Genomic DNA, 19,618 nt, shown 5'->3' with positions numbered 1-19,618 from the left:
TACCACGTCCTCCTGGCCCATGCCGGAGCAATGAGGATCATCCGGGAACCGAACCTCTGTAACCTCTGCAGCACTTGCGGGATGACAGGGACTGGAGGAAACACGTAAAGCAGTGGGAATGACGACTCCACCACGATCGCGTCTCCTAAGGCTCTTCTTGGAGGAAATTCCCGTGAGCAGAACCTTTCGCACTTCCGGTTGACACTGGAGGCGAAGAGATCCACTTGAGGGGTCTCCCAAAGGGCAAAGATCGCCAGGAGAATCTCCTGAGCCAACTCCCACTCGTGAGAGATGGCGCTCTGCCTGCTCAGAGCGTCCGCCGTCTCGTTTTCGTCTCTGGCCAGATGAACCTTCGAGATCGAAATTCCCTGCTGGATGGCCCAGAACCAGAGCTGCATTGCCTCCCTGCACACAGGAAGTGACCCTGCTCCCCCCCCTTTTTGTTGAGGTAGTGCATGGCCACTGTGTTGTCCGTCAGAGTCGGGACATTCTTTCCTCGCACAGTCGGCAGAAAAGCCTTCAGGGCAAGCCTGATGGCCCTCAGCTTCAACAGATTGATATGGAGTCTGGACTCAGACGGAGACCAACGACTGCTGATTGTCAACTCGTTGGCATGAGCTCCCCATACCGTGTGGGATGCGTCCGTCACGATTGTTACCTCTGGCCAGGGTAGCCAAAATGGAACCCCCCTCATTAGATTGCCTTCGACGGTCCACTCAGAAGATCCTGGGCGACCGACGGCAGCACCTGAACGGAGTCCGACATCCTGCCGGAGGACTGTGACCACTGCATCTTGAGAGCCCATTGCAGAGATCTCATCCGCAACCTGGCCTCTGGCACCAGAGGAATGCAGGATGCCATGAGGCCGAGCAACCTCAAGAACTCGAACGCTGGGAGACTCTGGGCATATTGAAACTTGTGCACTATCTGCTGAATGTGGTGAGCCCTCACCTGGGGAGGGCAACACTGCCCCAGGGACGCGTCGAGCACTGCTCCGATGTACTGGAGCTGAGTTGGCGTCAAGTGAGACTTCTTTAAGTTTCGGGAGAAGCAGGTGACTGACAGATGATCCAGGACTTGCTCGGGAGAGCACGCTCTGATCAACCAATCGTCCAGGTATGGGTAGACGTGAATCCCCCCTTTCCCGAGATACGCTGCCACCACCACCATGAGCTTGGTGAAAACCCTCGGGCGGAGGTCAATCCGAACGGCAGGACCCAAAACTGAAACTGCGAGTCGCCAACCGCGAACCTCAGGTACTTCTTGTGCTTGGGATGGATCGGCACATGAAAATAAGCATCCTTGAGGTCGAGAGACACCAACCAGTCCTGAAGTTGAAGGGCCTGGAGGACTTGAGAAAGAGTAACCATCTTGAACTTGTTCTTCCTGAGGAGCTTGTTCAAACCGCGCAAGTCCATGATGGGTCCCAATCCTCCGTCTTTCTTCAAAATCAAAAAATAAGGGGAACACCATCCCTTGTTCCTCTCCGCTACAGGCACCAGTTCAATAGCGCCTTTCTCCAGCAGGGATGGAATTTCCTGCGCAAGGAGCGGATACGGACTCTTCAAAGATAGGTTCCCTGGTGGATTGTCGTGAGGCCTCTGTCGGAAAGGAAGACAGTAGCCATGGGCTATGATCGCCAGAACCCAAACATCTGAAGTAATGGGACACCATTCTACAAGATGCTGCGCCAGCCTTCCCCCAACCGGAGAACCATGGGCCTCAAGACTGAGCTGAAGCGGCTGCGGCAGTGCCTGAGGGCAAAGAGGCAACTGCTTGCGCGGCCTTGGCACCTCAAGTACCTTGTTTTCCACCTCTGGCACTCCTACGGTTGCCCCTTTGACGAACAGCTCCTCTCGATTTACTAAAGGACGAGTAATATCAAAAGGAACCTCCCCTCCATTGCTGTCCCCTAGGACGAAAAGGCGGAGGTTGGCGGACTGCAATGCCCAACGACTTTGCTGCAGCTTTGGAGGTCTGCAACCTCTCAAGACTCTCGTCAGCCTTGCTGCCAAAAAGATGTTCACCATCAAAGGGCATGTTGAGTAGGCGGGCCTGCACATCAGGAGCAAAACCCGACTTCCGCAACCATGCAAACCTTCGTATAACGGTGCTCGCCGCCATGGACCGACTGGCACAATCAACCATGTCCAGACCTGACTGAACGGATTCACACATGGCATCCTTGCCATCCTGCACGATAGCAAGGAAACCATCCCGTTCCTCCCCTTCGGGAATATGATCAGCCGCTAGGGAAATACAGTTCCACAGAGAGTGCGTGAAACGAGGAAAGGCACAAACAGAGTTGGCAGCATGAAGCGCCATACCCCCAGAAGAAAACACCTTCGCCCAGCCATCAAAACGTTTGTCGTGCCTATCAGGAGGGATGGTAGGGTACGACGCCTGCTTTGCGGGGGCCATAGCCGCCTGCACCACCAAACTTTCTGGAGTAGGGTGCGTGGTCAAGTAGCAGGGGTCGCCACTGGCTGGGCGATATTTCTTCAGCAAGGACTTGCTCACTGCCGGGAGACTCTCCGGAGAAGTCCAAGCTGCAGCCACCCTTCTCTGCAAGGCCATATAGAATGGCAGCACCGGGTCAGTTGGTGGACCATGGTCCAGGATATCAGTCAGGTCATCCTGCTGAAAATCCCTAGGAGGGGGGGCAGACCACCCCAGGTAATCCGTGACCCTCGACATCAGGCGCCGATAAGAGTCGTCGGCATGCGTGCCAGGCTCAGGCCTACCAAATTCCACCTCTGGAGAGGTGTCGAGCCCACTGGCGTCATGCAATGACTGGCGCAGGTCCTCAAGTTGGCTATGACCAGAAACAATGTCATCAGGGACCTCTGCAGGAACCACACCCTCCTCAGACCCCTCATCCACCTCAGAAATATAATCCAGAGGCTGGAAAGAGGGAACCGAAAAAGGAACAAAGACATGTTTTGCCTTAGCCAGAGCCTTTCTAGGAGGTTACCCCGTACCACGAGGCATCCCCGACAAAGCCGCCTCAAAAGGCATCAAGGGCGTCGATGGAATCAGTGTCAATGTCGAGCACAGCGCCGACACAGGCCTCTAAGGCGAAGCCCCGAGCGTGTCTCGACAGCCTGGGCGCCGATGGCGTCGACGACTTCCTCAGAGGACTTCACAGGTTCACACGGTCTCGATGGACCATCCTTGTCCAACCGGGACCTCGAAGGTGCCCGGTGGGGTCTCTAGCACGGCCACAACCGGCATTCTCAGACGGCGCGGACGGACCGGAGCACTGCGATTGAAAAATCACCAACATCTCCTTTCGGAAGGAATCCCATTCCTCAGGAGTGGAATGCTTGTTGGGACAAGCAACCCGCCGACGGGCGGAGTCCTCGGAAAAGGAAGGGGAAGGCGACCGTTGAAGAGGCAGAGGGACTGACTCCCAGACCGAGAACCCCCGGACTCCCGACGACGATGCAGAGAGTCACCCCTCGAATCATCCGTTGAGACCAGTGGAACGCAACTTCCGGGGCTTGGCCACCTTACTGACCGACAGCTTCTTCTTACGCTCCCGCAACAACTTCGATGTGAGCGATTGGCAGTCGAAACAGTCGTCCGTATCATGGTCCTCCCCGAGGCACCAGAGGCAAGCGTTGTGCGTATCTGTCAGCAACATCTTGAACCCGCACACCAGACACTTCTTAAACCCGGACCGCGGGTTGGAAGAAGCCAAAGACATCATATTCGATAGCAATGAAGAAACAGGTTCAAAGAACCGAAAGAACAGGATTCAGTAGAATCGAGGCGTGCCGAGATCTCCGAAGCGAACACGTTCACGGAAAAAACAGAACTTAGGCTACGGGGGTCGTGCATCCTACTTATAACATCCGGTGACGTCGGCTCGACGGAGGCCCTCGAGGATAGCGAATCGAAGTCATCGACGCAGACGCCGAATGATTTTCCAAAGCAGCACAGCTGTGGTGATTACAGTCAGATACGGAATACGTCTTAGTACCCAATCCCCTCGAAGTCTAGCTATTGGGGCAGATGTGAAACCAGCAGTCGTTCCTGCTTGGACAACTACTGGCTGTTTGGATGGTGCCGATCCCGACAATTGTTGGGCTTGGACTTGCTTCCAGCTCAGATTTTGCATAAAAGGAGGTCTCCTGTAGCTCTACGTTGGAGCCAAGAATCCTTCGAGGAAGCGCAGCCCCGTTGATGAGCCAAGGATGACTTTTGTAGTGGACCAGAAACACTGGGGGCGGCCCCTCCAGTGACTGGCCCGGTGAAGCCCTGTTCATCTGCCTGATCCCAGAAGACCCTCTGCAGTGCTTCCGCCCGTGTACTAGTGGGACCAACTAATCCTGGTGCCTTCACAAGCATAAGTGTCACTGGACTGCCCAGTTGACTGACATGAGCTACCCCACCAGAACAGTCGCCGTTCAAGTCCAGAACTTGGTGGTCACCAGCGTATGCCACAAGTCGCCTTCTCCCCTAATTTCAGCTTCCTATATTGCAAGTGAACTGGGTCTGGAGCAGCTTCTGGGACAGTGACTGCAAGAACGTCCATCGTCGCCTGCAAACTGATCATCGCTGGAACTTGCCTTCCTCCATCCTGTGAAGTGTCCAGAAGAGATCTGCATCACTGGAATCTGCATTTCTTTGCCGACAGATTGCATCTTGCTGATGCGCCTGACTGGAAGAATCCTCGGACCTGCAACCACTGGGCATCTCTCACTGGAATAAAGGACATAAGACTGCACTCCCAGTGACCCCCAGTCAACCCATCACGATGCCTGGGACAATGAGTCTGTGTGGTTAGTAAGCAACCGGCACCTGTCGCTCCCTGTCCTCCGTAGGATAACGCTGGGACCAAATTCCTTTGTCTCCCAACTCCCTCAACTTTGTTAGTCAAACCTGGGGTAGGATATCCTTCTCCTGGGTTAGCCTTTGGTCTAGAAGAGAGGAGAGAATTTACCGGTCTTCTGGAAAATTGTTGCCAAACTTTTCATTAGTTTGAAACTAATCACCACCACAGCCAATTACATTAATTTAGCCAACACATTCCTGTGGGAAACCTGTATTGGAACATGTGACTTTTGGGTACTAGGCCCAATACATCTTTTGCTGAACTTTTATGGAGAGGGATATTGTACCTGTGGCTGGTTCCCATTATTCTACTGCATCTGCATTACTTAGCTGATTATTTGAGGATTTGCATAAGTGAACCTATTGGTGATTGCATATATTTGTAGAGTGTTGTGAGATAATGGTACCTGTTAATTTCATTTATCAGTGCGTTGTAAAAGCCAAAATAAATATCTGTATTTTTCCAACTATGCTTAATTATTGCATCTCGTTCTGTATGAACTCATTGAGGGCCCCTGACCACGCTCACGCTGTGATAGTCCAAGCTTCGACTGCTCCCCATCGCTACCTTGACTGGGTTTTGGATAAACTCTCGGAGCTCCTTGCTCACCATAACTAGGGTGGCCTCCAGGCCAGATCCTAGAAACCCAGCTTAACAAGAACTTCCCACATTTAAGGGAGGCATGCTTTAAAACATGATGGCATGTGTCAGTCGACCCTTACCTGCTACCTCCCTGCCGTTCTCCACCTCATTTACCTTTCACGCAGTCTATTCTTGATTGGGTCACACCTGGCCACTAGACTCTGCAGTCTCAGAATTAATATTCAGTACTTTCACTGTGGTTAAAAGGCCACCACACGGAGCCACCAGGGGGCGCAGAGATGGTCTAACACATCTCTGTCAGTCTCCTCCACTGGATAGGGCTAACAGGATCTGAACCCCCCCCCTGACCCCCAAGGAGAGAGGAACGGAACCCCCCACCCCACAACCCCTCCCAAGAGCTACCTCACCGTTTGGTGTCTCGAAGGAGCCAAGTCCGGTATTCCTAGGTTGACTAGGACCGAAGATCCAGCCTCGGAATAGAGGAGGCGGAGATCCTGCTTTCTTGCAGCCGCGTTGATGCCCTGAAGACGCCTTCCCTGGTGCTGTGGTGTTCTGAAGGGGAGGCCTCCCTCCTCCGACTCTGCCGCGGGATCCTGCCTCACCCCCCCTCATGCTGAGAGGTCTGCGCAGAAGCACCACTTGAACAAGGGGTCCAAGTTGCAGCCCCCAGCCTTCAAAGAGCCTTCAACATTGCTCGACACTCCCAGTGAGGAGCGACAAGAGGCCGCCCCAGCCTCCTTACGTATCTCCGTATCTCCGTTTTCGCAGAGGAGAGTCATCTCGCCAGGCGGTCGACCCGGCCTCCCTTCGCAGCAGCGCTATCAGAGAAGAGAGGCACCCTGCCAGCCAGCCCGTAGGGAGTGGTGTGCGCACCCGCGCTGGGAGCGGGCGAGGCTATACCTGGGTGCCCCTCCCAAGGAGTGCCCTGCTGGCGCTTGCTGGCTCCCCGAGCCCCCACTATCTCAGGATAGAGTCGGAGAGCAGCGGGACACCAGGGTGATCCACGGCCCAGAGCAATGTTTTCCGCCAGTTAAGTGCCAGCAGCGGGAGGAGGATTGCGAGGGGCACAAGGGGAGAATATGGTGTCTGCTGGGGGAGCCCCCGTTATGCAGTCCCCCCTCTAAGCATATTAATTCTTGAAAATGGAGACCCCCAAGTGCCCCTGCACTCCACTTAGGAAGGCCCTGTCTCAGGTGGGTGGATGCAGCGTTTCACCTAGAAACCAAACGCTGCCACCAACTGCAACAGTCTTTCTGGACACAGTGGCTCCCTTCACTCCTACCCCTGGGGGGGCTTCCCTATGCATCGAGGCCCACAGGAATTCCCTGCTTACCGGACGCGGTCCTCGTCTGCCTTCCTGGACCAGATTAACCACCCGCAGCCACACGGCCTCCCATGATCCCGCTCTCGCACCTTCAACTCGCTCTTCAGGATTGGAATCCCACGTCTACGGTGCCCTGTACCCCCCCCAGTGGTTTCAAACAGTCCGGCGCCCCAGTTGCCCTAGACGGGATCGCATACCTGCTTCAGATTGTGGGGGTCTCAGCTCTGTGAATGAACTCACCGCTCTCCAGCTCGTGGACAGTTGGTGATCTCGGGAACTAGTACTGCACAGCGCCCTAACCTGTGCACTCTGCCTTCCCGTGTTCAGATAGGCCCCAAGACCTCCTCTCCGTGTGTGCAACAGGAGTGGAACCCTTGATCCCTCAAGTAGGCATTCTTCGCCTACCATACCAGTGGATTGGCCAGCACACCTGGAGTCAGGGGGACGACCAGACTACTCTCCCGCCCTCCTCCTCCCAGCTGGGGGTGAGTGTGTCCCTTCGGGACCTGCAGGAGGGCCGTCGACGAGCTACTTCCAGATGGACTGGGCCCACTCCCTTCAAAAGTTCTGTCACGCCCATCCCCCAACACAGAAGAGAGCAGTATGCCGGCCTCCGCCCAATCTGAAACAATGGATACCCAAGCAGTGAACAGGAACATGACGGCGCTGCTGGAGGAGATTCGGGGCTTCAGGGCTGACATCAGCAAGCGATTGGACTCCCTAGATAAAAAGGTGGACTCGGTCGACGACCGGGTCCAAGCCCTAGAGGCCAACCAGACCTCAGTTGACCTCTTGGAGACCGAACTTGACATGCGCTTATCAGAACTGGAGAGGAGGGAGGAGAAATGCGCCCTAAAGCTAGATGACTTGGAGAATAGGGAGCGTTGTGGCAACATGAGGTCCCCGGGGGTCTCAGACAGAGAAGGACAAATGCAAGTGGGCATCCTAAGGATCGTCAACGGGGTGGTCAACAAGCTATTTGATGGATCCAATACCAACGAGCCCACCTTAGACAGAGCCCACAGAACGGGAGCTCCCAACAGAGGTCCCAGATCCATCCTTGTGGGATTCCACTACTTTTCATAAAAGAGCAAAATTCTGGAGTTAGCATGGAAGAAGGGCCCAATTGACTGGGAAGGTGCGCAGGACACAATCTATCAGGACCTTTCAGCTCTTACCCTGGTGCGTCGTCGACTATGTGGCCCCCTAACGAAATGGCTCCAGTCCAAAGGTGTCAGATACAGATGGGGTCACCCTTTTTCGCTCTCCTTCGAGCACGACAGCTACAAATACTCTTTGGTTACGGAAGACGACATCCGAAGGGTGTTCCAGGAACTGTTGGGGGACCCCAACCCCTAGAGGGCAGTCGAGATGGAACTGGGGGAGAAAGCTCAGAGGCCCAAAAACCCACTGGCTTCTCGGAGAGGCACTGTGTTTGCGGCAACAGAAAATTTAGGAGGGTGGCCCCTGCCTCCCCCAGTCCTTCAGCTGACAGATTTCTTCCTTTCGGCACTTCGAAGCATATCCTTGTGTGGAAGTCCTTGGCTATTGGGTTGTACCTCACGATTTTGACGTCTGACTCGGAACCCGGGTTACCCCAGTCCAGGGGGTTGTCTGGCTTATCTGCTGCCGGGTCTTGGGGGGCTGGAGGGGGTTGACCTGTACTGGTGACCAGTGTGAGTGGGGGGGCTCAGGGATGTGGTGTTTATCTTAATCTCTATCCCGGTGGAGGGAGACTCTGGTGGCCTGGTTAGATGGCATCTCCTATGTCGCAGGCTATCCAGGCGCTCACAGGGGTTTGGGGGGGCAGGGGTGTGGTTTTGGGTCAGGTTGTTGTTTTGGTTCAGGTTCTTTAGGGGAGGTTGCTGTTCGTTGAGGACACTATCGAGTTGGGACCTTGTCCCTTTGGGGTTTGCTTTCACAGAAAGGGAACTTGCTAGCCCCCCTGGAGGGAATGGGAGGAAATACCGTCCTCCTGATGGCTGACTCACTTCAAGCTCCGGCGCTGGGTTCTTTGAATGTCCGGGGTTTGAATTCCACCCCATAAGAGGTCCCTAGTGGTTAAGGAATTCAACAGGTTGAAACTTCACTTCCTATTCCTTCAAGAAACACACTGGGCAAAGGGTAAAGAAATGGCTCTCAGGTCCAAGGGGGTAGCAATAGTTGTGTCTCCAAAAGCTCACTTTGTAGCTCCAGCTCACCGGAAGGACCCAGAGGGGCGTTTTGTATGGTCAAGGGGGAGATAAGGGGCACCAAAATGACATTGGTGTCGATCTATGGCCCTAATGAAGTGCAAGATCAATTTTGGGAGGAGACAAAACCAAAAATCATGGCATTCATGGAGGTGGTCCTCCTTGTGGGCGGGGACTTTAATATGGTCGTCTCTCTCCCGAGCAAGATAGGAAGTCTGATCGCCTCCTTTCGTAGTACAAAGAACTGGGCCTTTCTGACTCCCACTCTACATAGCAGGGACGTGACCCTTTATTCACCTTTTTCTCTAGGCCTCACTCCTCGTTTTCCAGGATTAATTAGGTTTTAGTCGATAGCTTGGTCCATGAGAGAATATCCGGCTTCTGGGTAGAATTGATCCCGTGGTCGAACCACGACCTTGTGAGAGTCCAGATAGGGATACCTCCGGCCTCACCGGGGGGATCGAGGTGGACGTGCAACAACCTTTTGTTGCGTGACAAGGAGCTGTCTCAGGACTTGCTTGAAATCCCTATTATGTCCCAAGAGGTTGTGGATACGATAAGCTCTATGAAGGGAGGTACTACCCCGGGTGATGATGACTCACAGTGTTCTTTTATAAGACCTTCCGCTCCACTCTCGCTCCTTTCTTGGCTAAACTGTTTAATGCAACTCTAGATTCGGGAGCCCTTCCCCATTCCACGCTTTCTACCCTCATAGTCGTGATTCCAAAAGAGGGAAAAGACCCAAACCAATGCCAATCCTACCACCTCATTTTGTTACTCAACACAGATGTTGATATTTTGGCAGAGTTCCTCGCCAATAGGTTGGCCCAACACCTGCTGTCGCTGGTCCCCGGGGACCAAGTCAGATTCATCCCAGGCAGACAGGGGTCAGATAACATTAGAAAGACGCTTGACCTTATTCATGATTCCTCGAGTAACGTTGTCGAAGATTATCTTTTGTCAGTTGACTTGGAAAAGGCCTTTGATTAGGTAGAATGGCCATACATGGGCATGGTCTTGCAAAGGATGGGTCTGGGCGAAGAATTCTGTGGGTGGATTGCCTCCTTATACAACGGCCCTATTGCAAGGGTAGCTGTGAATGGTAGTTTCTGCCCCTTTCCATCTCTCCAAGGGGCACCCGTCAGGGTTGCCCGATTTCCCCCCCCCCCCCTCCATGCTCTAGCAATGGAACCCCTCGCTATAGCGATACGAACACTAGGGGATTACGAGGATCAGGGTCGGGGAACTAGATTTTAAACTCTCGCTATTTGCGGACGACATCCTGGCCTACCTAACCAATCTGAATGTATTGCTCCCCAAGCTCCTGGGCTTGATTCACACCTTTGGAACCTTCTTGGGGTTGAAAATAAACCCAACAAAATCTTGTATTATGCCAATGAGGAACTATGACCGTGCCACCGGGGGAAGGGACGCATCATGGGGTATGAGAATCGAACGTAAAGCAACTCTATATCTTGGAGCCCTCATCCCAAGGGACCTGGGAACCCTCTTTGAATTGAACTTTCCCCTGATCCTGGCCAAGATTAAATCAGACCTTGCTTGTTGGGCGCCTCTGACCCTATCGTGGTTCGGTTGCATGGTATCCGTTAAAATGAATATCCTTCCCCGTCTCTTGTACCTCTTCACGTCTCTCCCGATCAAGAAACCAGTGGCTTTTTTCAGGTCCCTACATTCCATGATACAACGGTTTACATGGAAGGGCAAAAGACCAAGGATCAAGCATAAAACCTTGACACTCCCAAGGTCCCTAGGGGGGTTTGGGCGCCTGGATTTTCGCTTCTACCACAAGGGGGCCCAGCTTAGAGTTATGTTGGAACACATGAAAGATGAGTTGTGCACCTATTGGGCTTACATTGAAGATACACTCACCCAAGGAAAGCCAGACTTCTTATGGTCATCGTACAATGACCTCCTCTGTCATGTGAAAACTCACCCGACATTATCAGTCTTAAGGGCTCTATGGAAAAACATCAAAGAAAACCGGGCCCTTTCGTCCTGGCCTTCCCCTTTGTCCTCCCTGTGGGGTCCTCCCCTCGATTTGTGTAATAAAGGCTTTCGTAACACGCAACTGTGGTCAAACATGGGCCTAGAATGGGCCGCCCAACTCTTCCGCCAGAATAGCTTCATTGAGCACAATACCTTAGCCGATGCTATGGGAGATGCCTCGATGTCCATCTTTGATTACCTCTGGGTTAAGTGTATCATAACCAGCTCCCAATGGCAGGAGGACCTCGCTCGCCACCTCAAACTTCTTGAAAAGGTCATTGTTGAATCCTCCACGAGGAAGGGATCTATGGTCTCTTGATCACGGCAAGCTGCCAGGCAGAGAAGGGTTCAAGCAATTCTGGGCAGATGAGCTCGGGAGAGTGATTGATGACTCTACCTGGGCTAAACTCTTTGGGGCTCTCTTCTCGGGTACGCTGTACACTGCTGCAATGGAACATAATTTCAAGATCCTTCACACATGGCACCTCCCCCCAGTTAGTTTGTCTAAGATGTTTCCTGGGGTCTCCCCCTTCTGCCCCAGGGCTTGTGGTCAGTGGGGTACATGGTACCACTTGTGGTGGGAGTGTCCGCATGTGCAAACCTATTGGGCAGAACTGTTGAGTTGGATCAAGGACATTATGGGCATTACTCTTGAGCATCATCCCCTCTAGCTTCTCTTTGGCATTCTGTCTCCGGACACGGGAGCCCTCCCGAAAGTGATCCAGGGCATGTTGAGAGCTGGGAGGCTTGCCCTAGCCCAGAATTGGAAGAATGGAGTAGTGCCTTCAAAGTAAGACTGGCTTTCCAAATTGTGGACAATTTTCACTTACGAGAGGTTGTCGCCGCTGGCCCATGACACAATGGAATCCATCCTATTGGAATGGACTTTGGTGCTCCTCCACGAGGACTGTGGTGCGCTGAGACTTGATTGTTTCCCCCCTGTGGGGCCCTCGTCCCCCAGCCTGTGCTGAATCATGTGCTCTGCCACTCGGACCACTGGTATTTCCTGAACCCATGGTGTCAGTCGATAGTGGTCTCTCGATCCCCAAGTTTTGTTTGCTTTGGTCGCAGTCCTTTATGTGAACTCGGTAGTCTGCATGTATGGGGTGGGTGAGAGTGGGAGGGGGGGGGGCTTACTTCAGGTGTTCCCTTTGTACTTTTGTTGCAGGGGAATGCAGTCTGTAGATCTGTTTTTTGCAAATTGTTTAATAAAATATAAATGGGAATAAAAAGCTGCCACACATCGAGGGTCCAGTTGAGCACAACTTATTTCCAGCACAGAGACCAACACTAAATACCCATTGCCTTTGTAAATTGCCAGTCAAGCGAATACCCAATGTACCCTTTTTTTCTTCAATGCCAAAATATGAGCCTCTGTAAATGGACGTACATGCACCCAATCAGCACCAATCATCCACTCCTGATCTGTATCCTCCTTCACCTTTTTCTATGGCAACTGTACAATCTTCCTGTCATCTTCCCCCTCCTCATGGTCCTCTGCAGACGAAAGGTCTTGCCCTGGATTGGGATGCAATATTCCAATCTCTAGACGAGTCTAGACACTCACACTAATACAGTGGTGATTTGGCGGCAGAGTATAAAAGCTTTGCAACTTAAGATAACAAAATATTACTATTTTATATTTAATCGCTCGTTAAATGCCAGAAGTACAGTAGAGTAGGGCAGACATTTCTAATACGTCTATTTCCTTTGGTGGTGGTGATGGTATGCTATGGGTTGATCGGGACTGTGTTTGTTCATTTCTCTGTCAAATGCAGTATGGGACTTGTAGTCCCAAATAAATTGCATGCCCCACTGATTTGCTCTACGAACAGTATCTTACAATACAAGCAATATTATTTTGCGGTTATGAAGCCTGTTCCAAGTGTATATAACTTTCAGCACAGCATTTAACAGTGTGCTGGGATACATTTACAGTGTCAATTGGATTTAAGACTTTGGTAGCCAAGAAGATCTGCTGCTTAGAGAGCTGAATATAGTCATACTGATAGAGGAGACAACCTTCGGACCTCCTAAATGGCCAATCTTTTTTGGGGTGTTTCCTCTTTTCTCATTGGAGTTTTTTCCCATTGCAGGGTGGGAGAAGAGCAAAGTGGTCCATTAACAGAGCAACAAACTGAAGCTGCGATTTTTCGATGCACATATTTCATAATGTCAGCCATTAGTTATTGTATCATTATCATGGTGCCCAATCACATTAGTCTGAGCCACCCGACAGGTGGCCACATTAGCTCCTGCCTTTTAGCTCCCTTCTGCAAACATGTTATTGTAGATCTTTATTTCAATTTGTATTCAGCCAAATGGTTTATAATTATAATTTTTCTTTTATAACGCGCTTAATACCGGAGACCGGGATTCGAACCTATGCTGCTATGCGTTCGTTGTCTTCCTTCGAAGACAAACGCGTTGCCCCTGAGCTTACCTCCCGGCCCTGTTAAGAACAATAGAACAGGTTTCAATCAATCTCATGCAAGCATGCCAAAATGCTTAATTCCATACTTAGGAATTTAGCCAGTTCTTTTTTCCTTTGCAATCTGAGCAGTGATTTAAATGGGCTGGTCCTACCCGGCCCTCAGTACTTGTACTTATTTGTGAGCATTTGAGTACCTGCACTTCTCAACGCCGGAAAGAGTACCAGTACGCCAACTATGTTGGAAGATGAAAATGAAAGCTTTTCATTTACTTTGTCGCAACTTAAAGGACTTAGTGTCTGCAACCTTTGCTGGCTACGTGCTTGCCCTCTCCCTCCTCCTCTCTCCACCACCCGCAGTGCCCATAATTTCTCCTTTAGGGCCCACCCTGCAGAACAAAAGGAGAGAAAAACATGCATCTACTGTGTTCTCAGGACACTGGGCGCTGAACACTGTTTGGCTAAGTTGGCTCCACCTGTTTCCATTGGTGTCTTGATAGAGCAGGGGTGGATTTGGAAAGCCTGGGAAAATACTTTATTTTTTTCTAAAGAAGTTTTTATTTGAATTTTCAATAGAAGCAAAACATTGCAACGCCTCCATCCGCCCGTCCCTGTCCCAGCTCCAAACCGTGTCCGCCTCTGGATAAACCTATGTCCCTGCCGCAGACTTTGTCCATGGCCTCGATAGTCCTGGCCCCCTCGTGAGTCCTTCCTAACCTCCGCAGTCAGATCACCCCCTGCAGTTTCATAGGGCAAATACGTTTTGAAGAAGTTCCATGGTTGTTAGCAGTGCCTAATCTAATATGTAAGTGCTTAAGTAATTGGAGTTGTGATGGAACGTTTTCAACGGAAAACTCGCACACAGCTCCAGTTACCTACCGAATGTCTTAGTAGGCAATGAAAGCAAGCAAGAATAAAACTCCCCTCCGAAAGCTTAGTTTACAGCTATGATATCTGCCAGCTTAATATGCAAAAAACAAAAGTTTCATTTAACATAGATATTCAAACTTACAGCAAAATGGAAGTTTGTGTACAAGATCTCAGATACACTGCTTTACACAAATGTGTGCTCCTTTGCACATAATTTAATCTCACTGGGCATTGCCTGCAAACTGGGTGTGCCTAAAAGCGACTCGTGCCCAAGGTGCTGCGCCAAATGGCCGGCGCCCGAATGTCCGGCTTCGCAGCTTGGCGAGTACTTGGACTTGTTTATTTCTATTTAAAGCGCAGATTCTGTGACTTCTAGTCCTGTACTTGTAATGGAAAAACCAGGCTACAAAGTTCCATAATGTGGCGGTGAGGGGGAGGGGGCAGGATTGGACAATGTGCACTGGAGTAGAAGGGAACTTGTTGACCAGTGTGCAATCAGTGTAATTTCCACAACTACAAAGACACACTGCCTTGATTTTTCCTGTCGTGAAAGTTTACTATGCGTATTGTAGGGGCTTGTTTGGTCACCCGTTAATGCCATTTAGTGTGGCTGGGACACATTAATCGAGAAGTGGGTTTTATTTGTAGGCAATTGTGGAGCGACAGTCCAACGAATAAAACGTACAAAGATCATCTGTTTAAGGTGCAAACATTGCTTTGTACACTAGACCATCGTGTGTGTTCGCTGCAGGCCAATACAGGTCATTTCGGCAAAACAGTTCACGTTAAAGACTACTAATTACTCATGAAGAGCGTGCGAGCGTATACAAGCTTACATCTCTGCACGTGACTGTGGGCTCAGCTTCCTTTTAATGACGACACCGAGTGGCTGCTGTGTAGAAAAGTGGATAACGCAACATGTCGGCCATGGCCAAAAATATGCAAACGCCCAGAGCAATTTGCCTCCAGTGCCAAATCGGGCAGAGGTACAGTTTCTGGCCAGGAGTAGAGACAACGGGGGGGGGGGGGGGTGTGCGTGTGTGTGTGTGTGTGTGTGGAGGGAGGTGGAGGCTGCTTGCTGAGCGTACAGCGGGAAAGGCTGCATCATGGCTCAGACAATACTACGCATGTTCATGACAGGTACTGTAGGTATCAGTGCTGCGCGCGCGCAAAGGCAAGTTGGACCAACAGAGGGCAGGTTGAATGAGTGCATTGGCAGGCCAAGTCCCCTCTGCTGTTGGACTCACCTGACTCTCCGCCTGCGCTGAGCGCTGGGTTTCTTGACTGTAGAGGGCGGCTGTGGGGCACTGCTTCGGGAGACAGGCGGGCCCTTCATAGTGAAAACAGCAACTTCATGTCTGCACACCCCCAAAACCAAGGGTAGGGAGGAAAAAAGGAAAAGCCGTAAACCTCATGGATAAAGCCATCAATTGCAGAGATGCTGTGCTCTAGAAAAGGCAAACTGAAGAGGCCAGGAGCACAGTAATGCTCCATGTTCTAGGACAGGCGGGTACACCGAGCTAACGTGTACTTGTACAGAGCACACTGATCCACAGGGCTCAATCAAGAACAGGAGCCAACTAGGCCAGGAAGGCTCAGACCTCATACAAAGACAGGCAAGATCACCAGGTGACTATCTCATTGAGTCAGGCACACTGAAAAGACCTGGAATCAAAAGGCATCGTACGGACCAGACCCCCCCCCTATCGTCGTCCTCACTCCCACACCCAACCCCCCTCAAGGATTCGCCCTCGCTGCTCAGACCTACGCTCCAGAGACCACGAACGAGACCAAGCCATACCCATTGGACAAAGGAAAAGAACGCTGCAGCCGAACTACATTAAAGCAAATGGCATGCATACCGACCACCATGTCTGTGGACACAGGCCACAGACACGGCCATCCATCGAGAATAGAAGGAAGCTATGGCTATGCCATTCCGGTCTAGCAGCGCACCTAGACGCCAACACTGAAACCCTAGACGTACCTCAACACCTCGGCCACTAGCATACAGCGACTACCAACGAAAACAATTCGGTATAGCTGGGCACACCCCCCGAATCTTCAGCAATAGCAGTCTATCATAAACCACCAACAGCGCCCCTCCACCCACGTACCTGACCTTTGGGCTGCTTACTGGAGCCTAGCCAGCCACCTAAGTCCTAAGCTGGCGAAAAATGCACACAAACATCTCTTAATCTAAACTCTTAGAACCTCCTACACATTGACTCCAGTCACCGAGGGCGGTCCAATCCCAAAGCGCATTGAGGCCATACACATGTGGAAAGAGCTATATAAATAACCAATTCAATACATACCTGGATACTGAGGAAACACTGCCCTGTCTGAAACCGCAGCCAATGTTCTCCCAGCCAGAAAAAGAGGAGGGGCCAAGGATCACGGTCTTATCTAGTACAGAGGACGGCCAGCCTTCCTCCGCAATGTCAAAGGTGGAGTTCAAGTCCCGAGCAGGCAAGGGAGCTCTTGGGAGAGTAGCACAGTTCTGGATGGCTGATGTGGCCAGGGGCAGGCGGCCTTTGGTGACGGTGGAGGGGCAGCATTTTGAGAGGCCAGAAGTTGTCTGGCTAGGGGTGCCAATGGGCATCGGTTGCAGGGGGCTGTCTGCCAGTATATCAGGTGTGCCGCTGCCACTGGCGGGGCTGAGAGATGGAGCAGTGGTAACGCTTTCCAGGGACTCCCTGCTTAAGCCTGGAAGCAACCTCTTCTTTTGGCTCTTGGGATGCCGATCAGAGCTAGGGACCCCTATGCCCTCCTTGGCTGGTGGGCTTGCAGCGCACTTCCTCCTTTTCTTTACCGGCACGACCGGGGAATCGAGGGTGGGGCTGCAGTCCGGAAGGAGCTCTCGCCGACAGCGTTTCAGAAGTGGCCTCATCTGGGCTTTGGGGTCTAGATCCTCCTCTTTAGTGTTCTGCAATTCAACTGAGAAGAAAAAAAACAGGTCAATTGCTTGGTAGCCGGTCACGGTATTTGAAATACACTGTGCGAGTACCTCTCATTGCATGATATTCCATGAGCATATGTTTTTCCACAGTATTTCTTTGAGCTCAGCAATTTTAGATGAGCGACACTGGCTAAAGCACCAACTACAGCATTGAGTTTATTGCCTTCTATGGGAGAACTTTGAGTAACATTTAAAACTCCCCAAAGTAGACAGAACCTAGTTGCTTGTTCTTAGGTCAGTGCTGGACTTGCTAAGCGTAGCTGCTGGGCACTGGTGTAATTTCACAGGGCCTGTGATCAACCGAGCAATCTATATTTCTGCCACTTTAGTCACTGCCACGGTATTGAACGAGATCTGTATTCATTCTGGAGTGTGGTGGTTTGTCCCCCATTAGACACCACACTGGAGTTTGTATATAGTGTTTTATGGATTTTAATTACTAATAGTATTCTAGATTAATGACTCTCGGGTGATAAATAACTTGACTACCACGTGTGCTGGTGCTCTGTACTGGACACCAAAGCTCCTGATCACTTCAGTTTAACCCTTAAGGCTCAACCCCGTTACCAAGTGGGAGTTTGGTTCCACTTTTGCGGTAAACCGGAGGCCCCAAGCAAACTCAAAAACGTATGGTCCTGTGTACTGCTATGAGTACGAGTACCACAGCCACGATAGCAGATTTAGCCAAAGATAGTTTAGACTTTCAAGAAGAATCTACCGCTTATATAGGTAGTTCCGGGGAGGGTGAGGGCCAGGGGGAGGGCAGGGGCACTAGGGGAATTGGCAGAAGATGCCTGAAGAGGAACTAGGTGATCAGACTAGAGAGGGGGCACACCACGCAAGAGGAAACTGCCCTTAGAGAAAAAGACCCTGCTGTTCAGAGGTAGGAAAATGAGAAAGACTGCACCTACCAACTCCAGCTAAAATGTTGGCAGTTGCTGGAGCCCGAAGTCCCAACATCAAACAATGGGAATACTTCTAGATCCTTCCCTTATCCCAGATTCCGAAACAATCTGCTGAACCTGCAGGATGTGAAAGATTGTACTTTACATCAGTATAAGTCCTTTCAGTTTGCCAGCAAGGTACAAAAGCTGTATGTCAATCTGTGCTGGGGCCTGATTATGGCTATGTGTGTTATGATGGTGTGGTGATGTCACTGACATTCTATGTGGAGTGTTGGTGTGGTGATGTCACTGACATTCTATGTGGAGTGTTGATGGATGTTTGGAGTGCTGGGTTCTACTGGTGTCAGTTGGACCTAATGTGCTGGGCTGGATAGGTGTCCCAGTGCTTTCTCTACCTTATAACTGCCCTGTATTTATTCGCCTTGCATTTTGTGGACATGTTGGCGCTATAGGACTTTAGCGCCATGTTACCTGCACTTGTTTTGCATTTAATGGGTGTGCATTTTATGGCTAGGTTGGGGTTGGCGCAGGGACTTTGGCACCATAGACTTTATCTGGTTTGGTTTTCGCAGGGTTTTATGTGTTGTCCTGTGATGTTTTATGTTTGTTCGTAGGGGCATGTCCCCTGGTCTTATTTTTGGGGTGCCGTCAGTGGTTTTAAAGGGCAGTGAGGTGCTTTATGGTGGTTTTAAAGGGCAGTGAGGTGCTATGTTCTGGTTAAGGGGCAGTGAGGCGCTGCCTGGCAGTCAGGGGCAGTGAGGCGCTGTCTGGCAGTCAGGGGCAGTGAGGCGCTGTCTGGCAGTCAGGGGCAGTGAGGCGCTGTCTGGCAGTCAGGGGCAGTGAGGCGCTGTCTGGCAGTCAGGGGCAGTGAGGCGCTGTCTGGCAGTCAGGGGCAGTGAGGCGCTGTCTGGCAGTCAGGGGCAGTGAGGCGCTGTCTGGCAGTCAGGGGCAGTGAGGCGCTGTCTGGCAGTCAGGGGCAGTGAGGCGCTGTCTGGTAATTTTAAGGGTCATGGAGGTGATGTCTGGGTAAATTTTGGGGATAGTGTGGTAATGTGATGTCTGGCGGTAGGATCAGAGTTTTGGTTTGGAGTTTTTGAGTTGACAGACATGGTGGCAAATGTCTGTGTGGGGCTTAGAAGTTAAGTGGGTTAGTTTTGGTTGTCGTGAGCGGGGTCTCCACCGGGGGAAGGATGTATTGTTTGGTTCCTTCTATTGTTTTTCAGCGGGTTATAGCTGAGTGGGTGTTCAGGCATTGGGGAGGGCCTGTGGTTTGGGTTTAGTTTCTTTTTTTTCTCCATTTAAGACATTGGTTAGAATTTGTGGTGTAGCGGATTGGCTCAGTTGGGAGTAGTTTCTGAGCTGGTATGAGCTATGTATTTCTAACTTTGCTTGTAATATTGCATTTGCGATAGGTCTCTATTATGGGTGTCATGTTGTGTGAGTGGAAGGAGATGTGTCATAATCTGTGCTGGGGCCTGATTATG

The 19,618-nt window shown here is 51.3% G+C and overlaps 1 protein-coding gene across 2 annotated transcripts in view; it reads right to left on the bottom strand.

Moving 5' to 3' along the window:
* Positions 1–19,618, bottom strand: part of LOC138453200 (kinesin-like protein KIF18B) — a 430,482-nt gene that overhangs the window by 39,716 nt on the left and 371,148 nt on the right. For both annotated transcript variants that reach the window (XM_069605828.1, XM_069605836.1), the window contains exons 13-14: positions 16,586–17,207; positions 15,515–15,625 (exon numbers count right to left, since the gene is read on the bottom strand). In XM_069605828.1, coding sequence (XP_069461929.1) covers positions 15,515–15,625; positions 16,586–17,207 — 733 coding nt within the window. The remainder of the gene's footprint in view (positions 1–15,514; positions 15,626–16,585; positions 17,208–19,618) is intronic.

This window comes from Ambystoma mexicanum, chromosome 1p (genome assembly GCF_040938575.1).
Source record: "Ambystoma mexicanum isolate Mex_15411 chromosome 1p, UKY_AmexF1_1, whole genome shotgun sequence".
Classification (NCBI taxonomy): domain Eukaryota; kingdom Metazoa; phylum Chordata; class Amphibia; order Caudata; family Ambystomatidae; genus Ambystoma; species Ambystoma mexicanum.
Note: the sequence above shows the minus strand (reverse complement) of the source record. Positions and strands in the feature narration are given on the sequence as shown.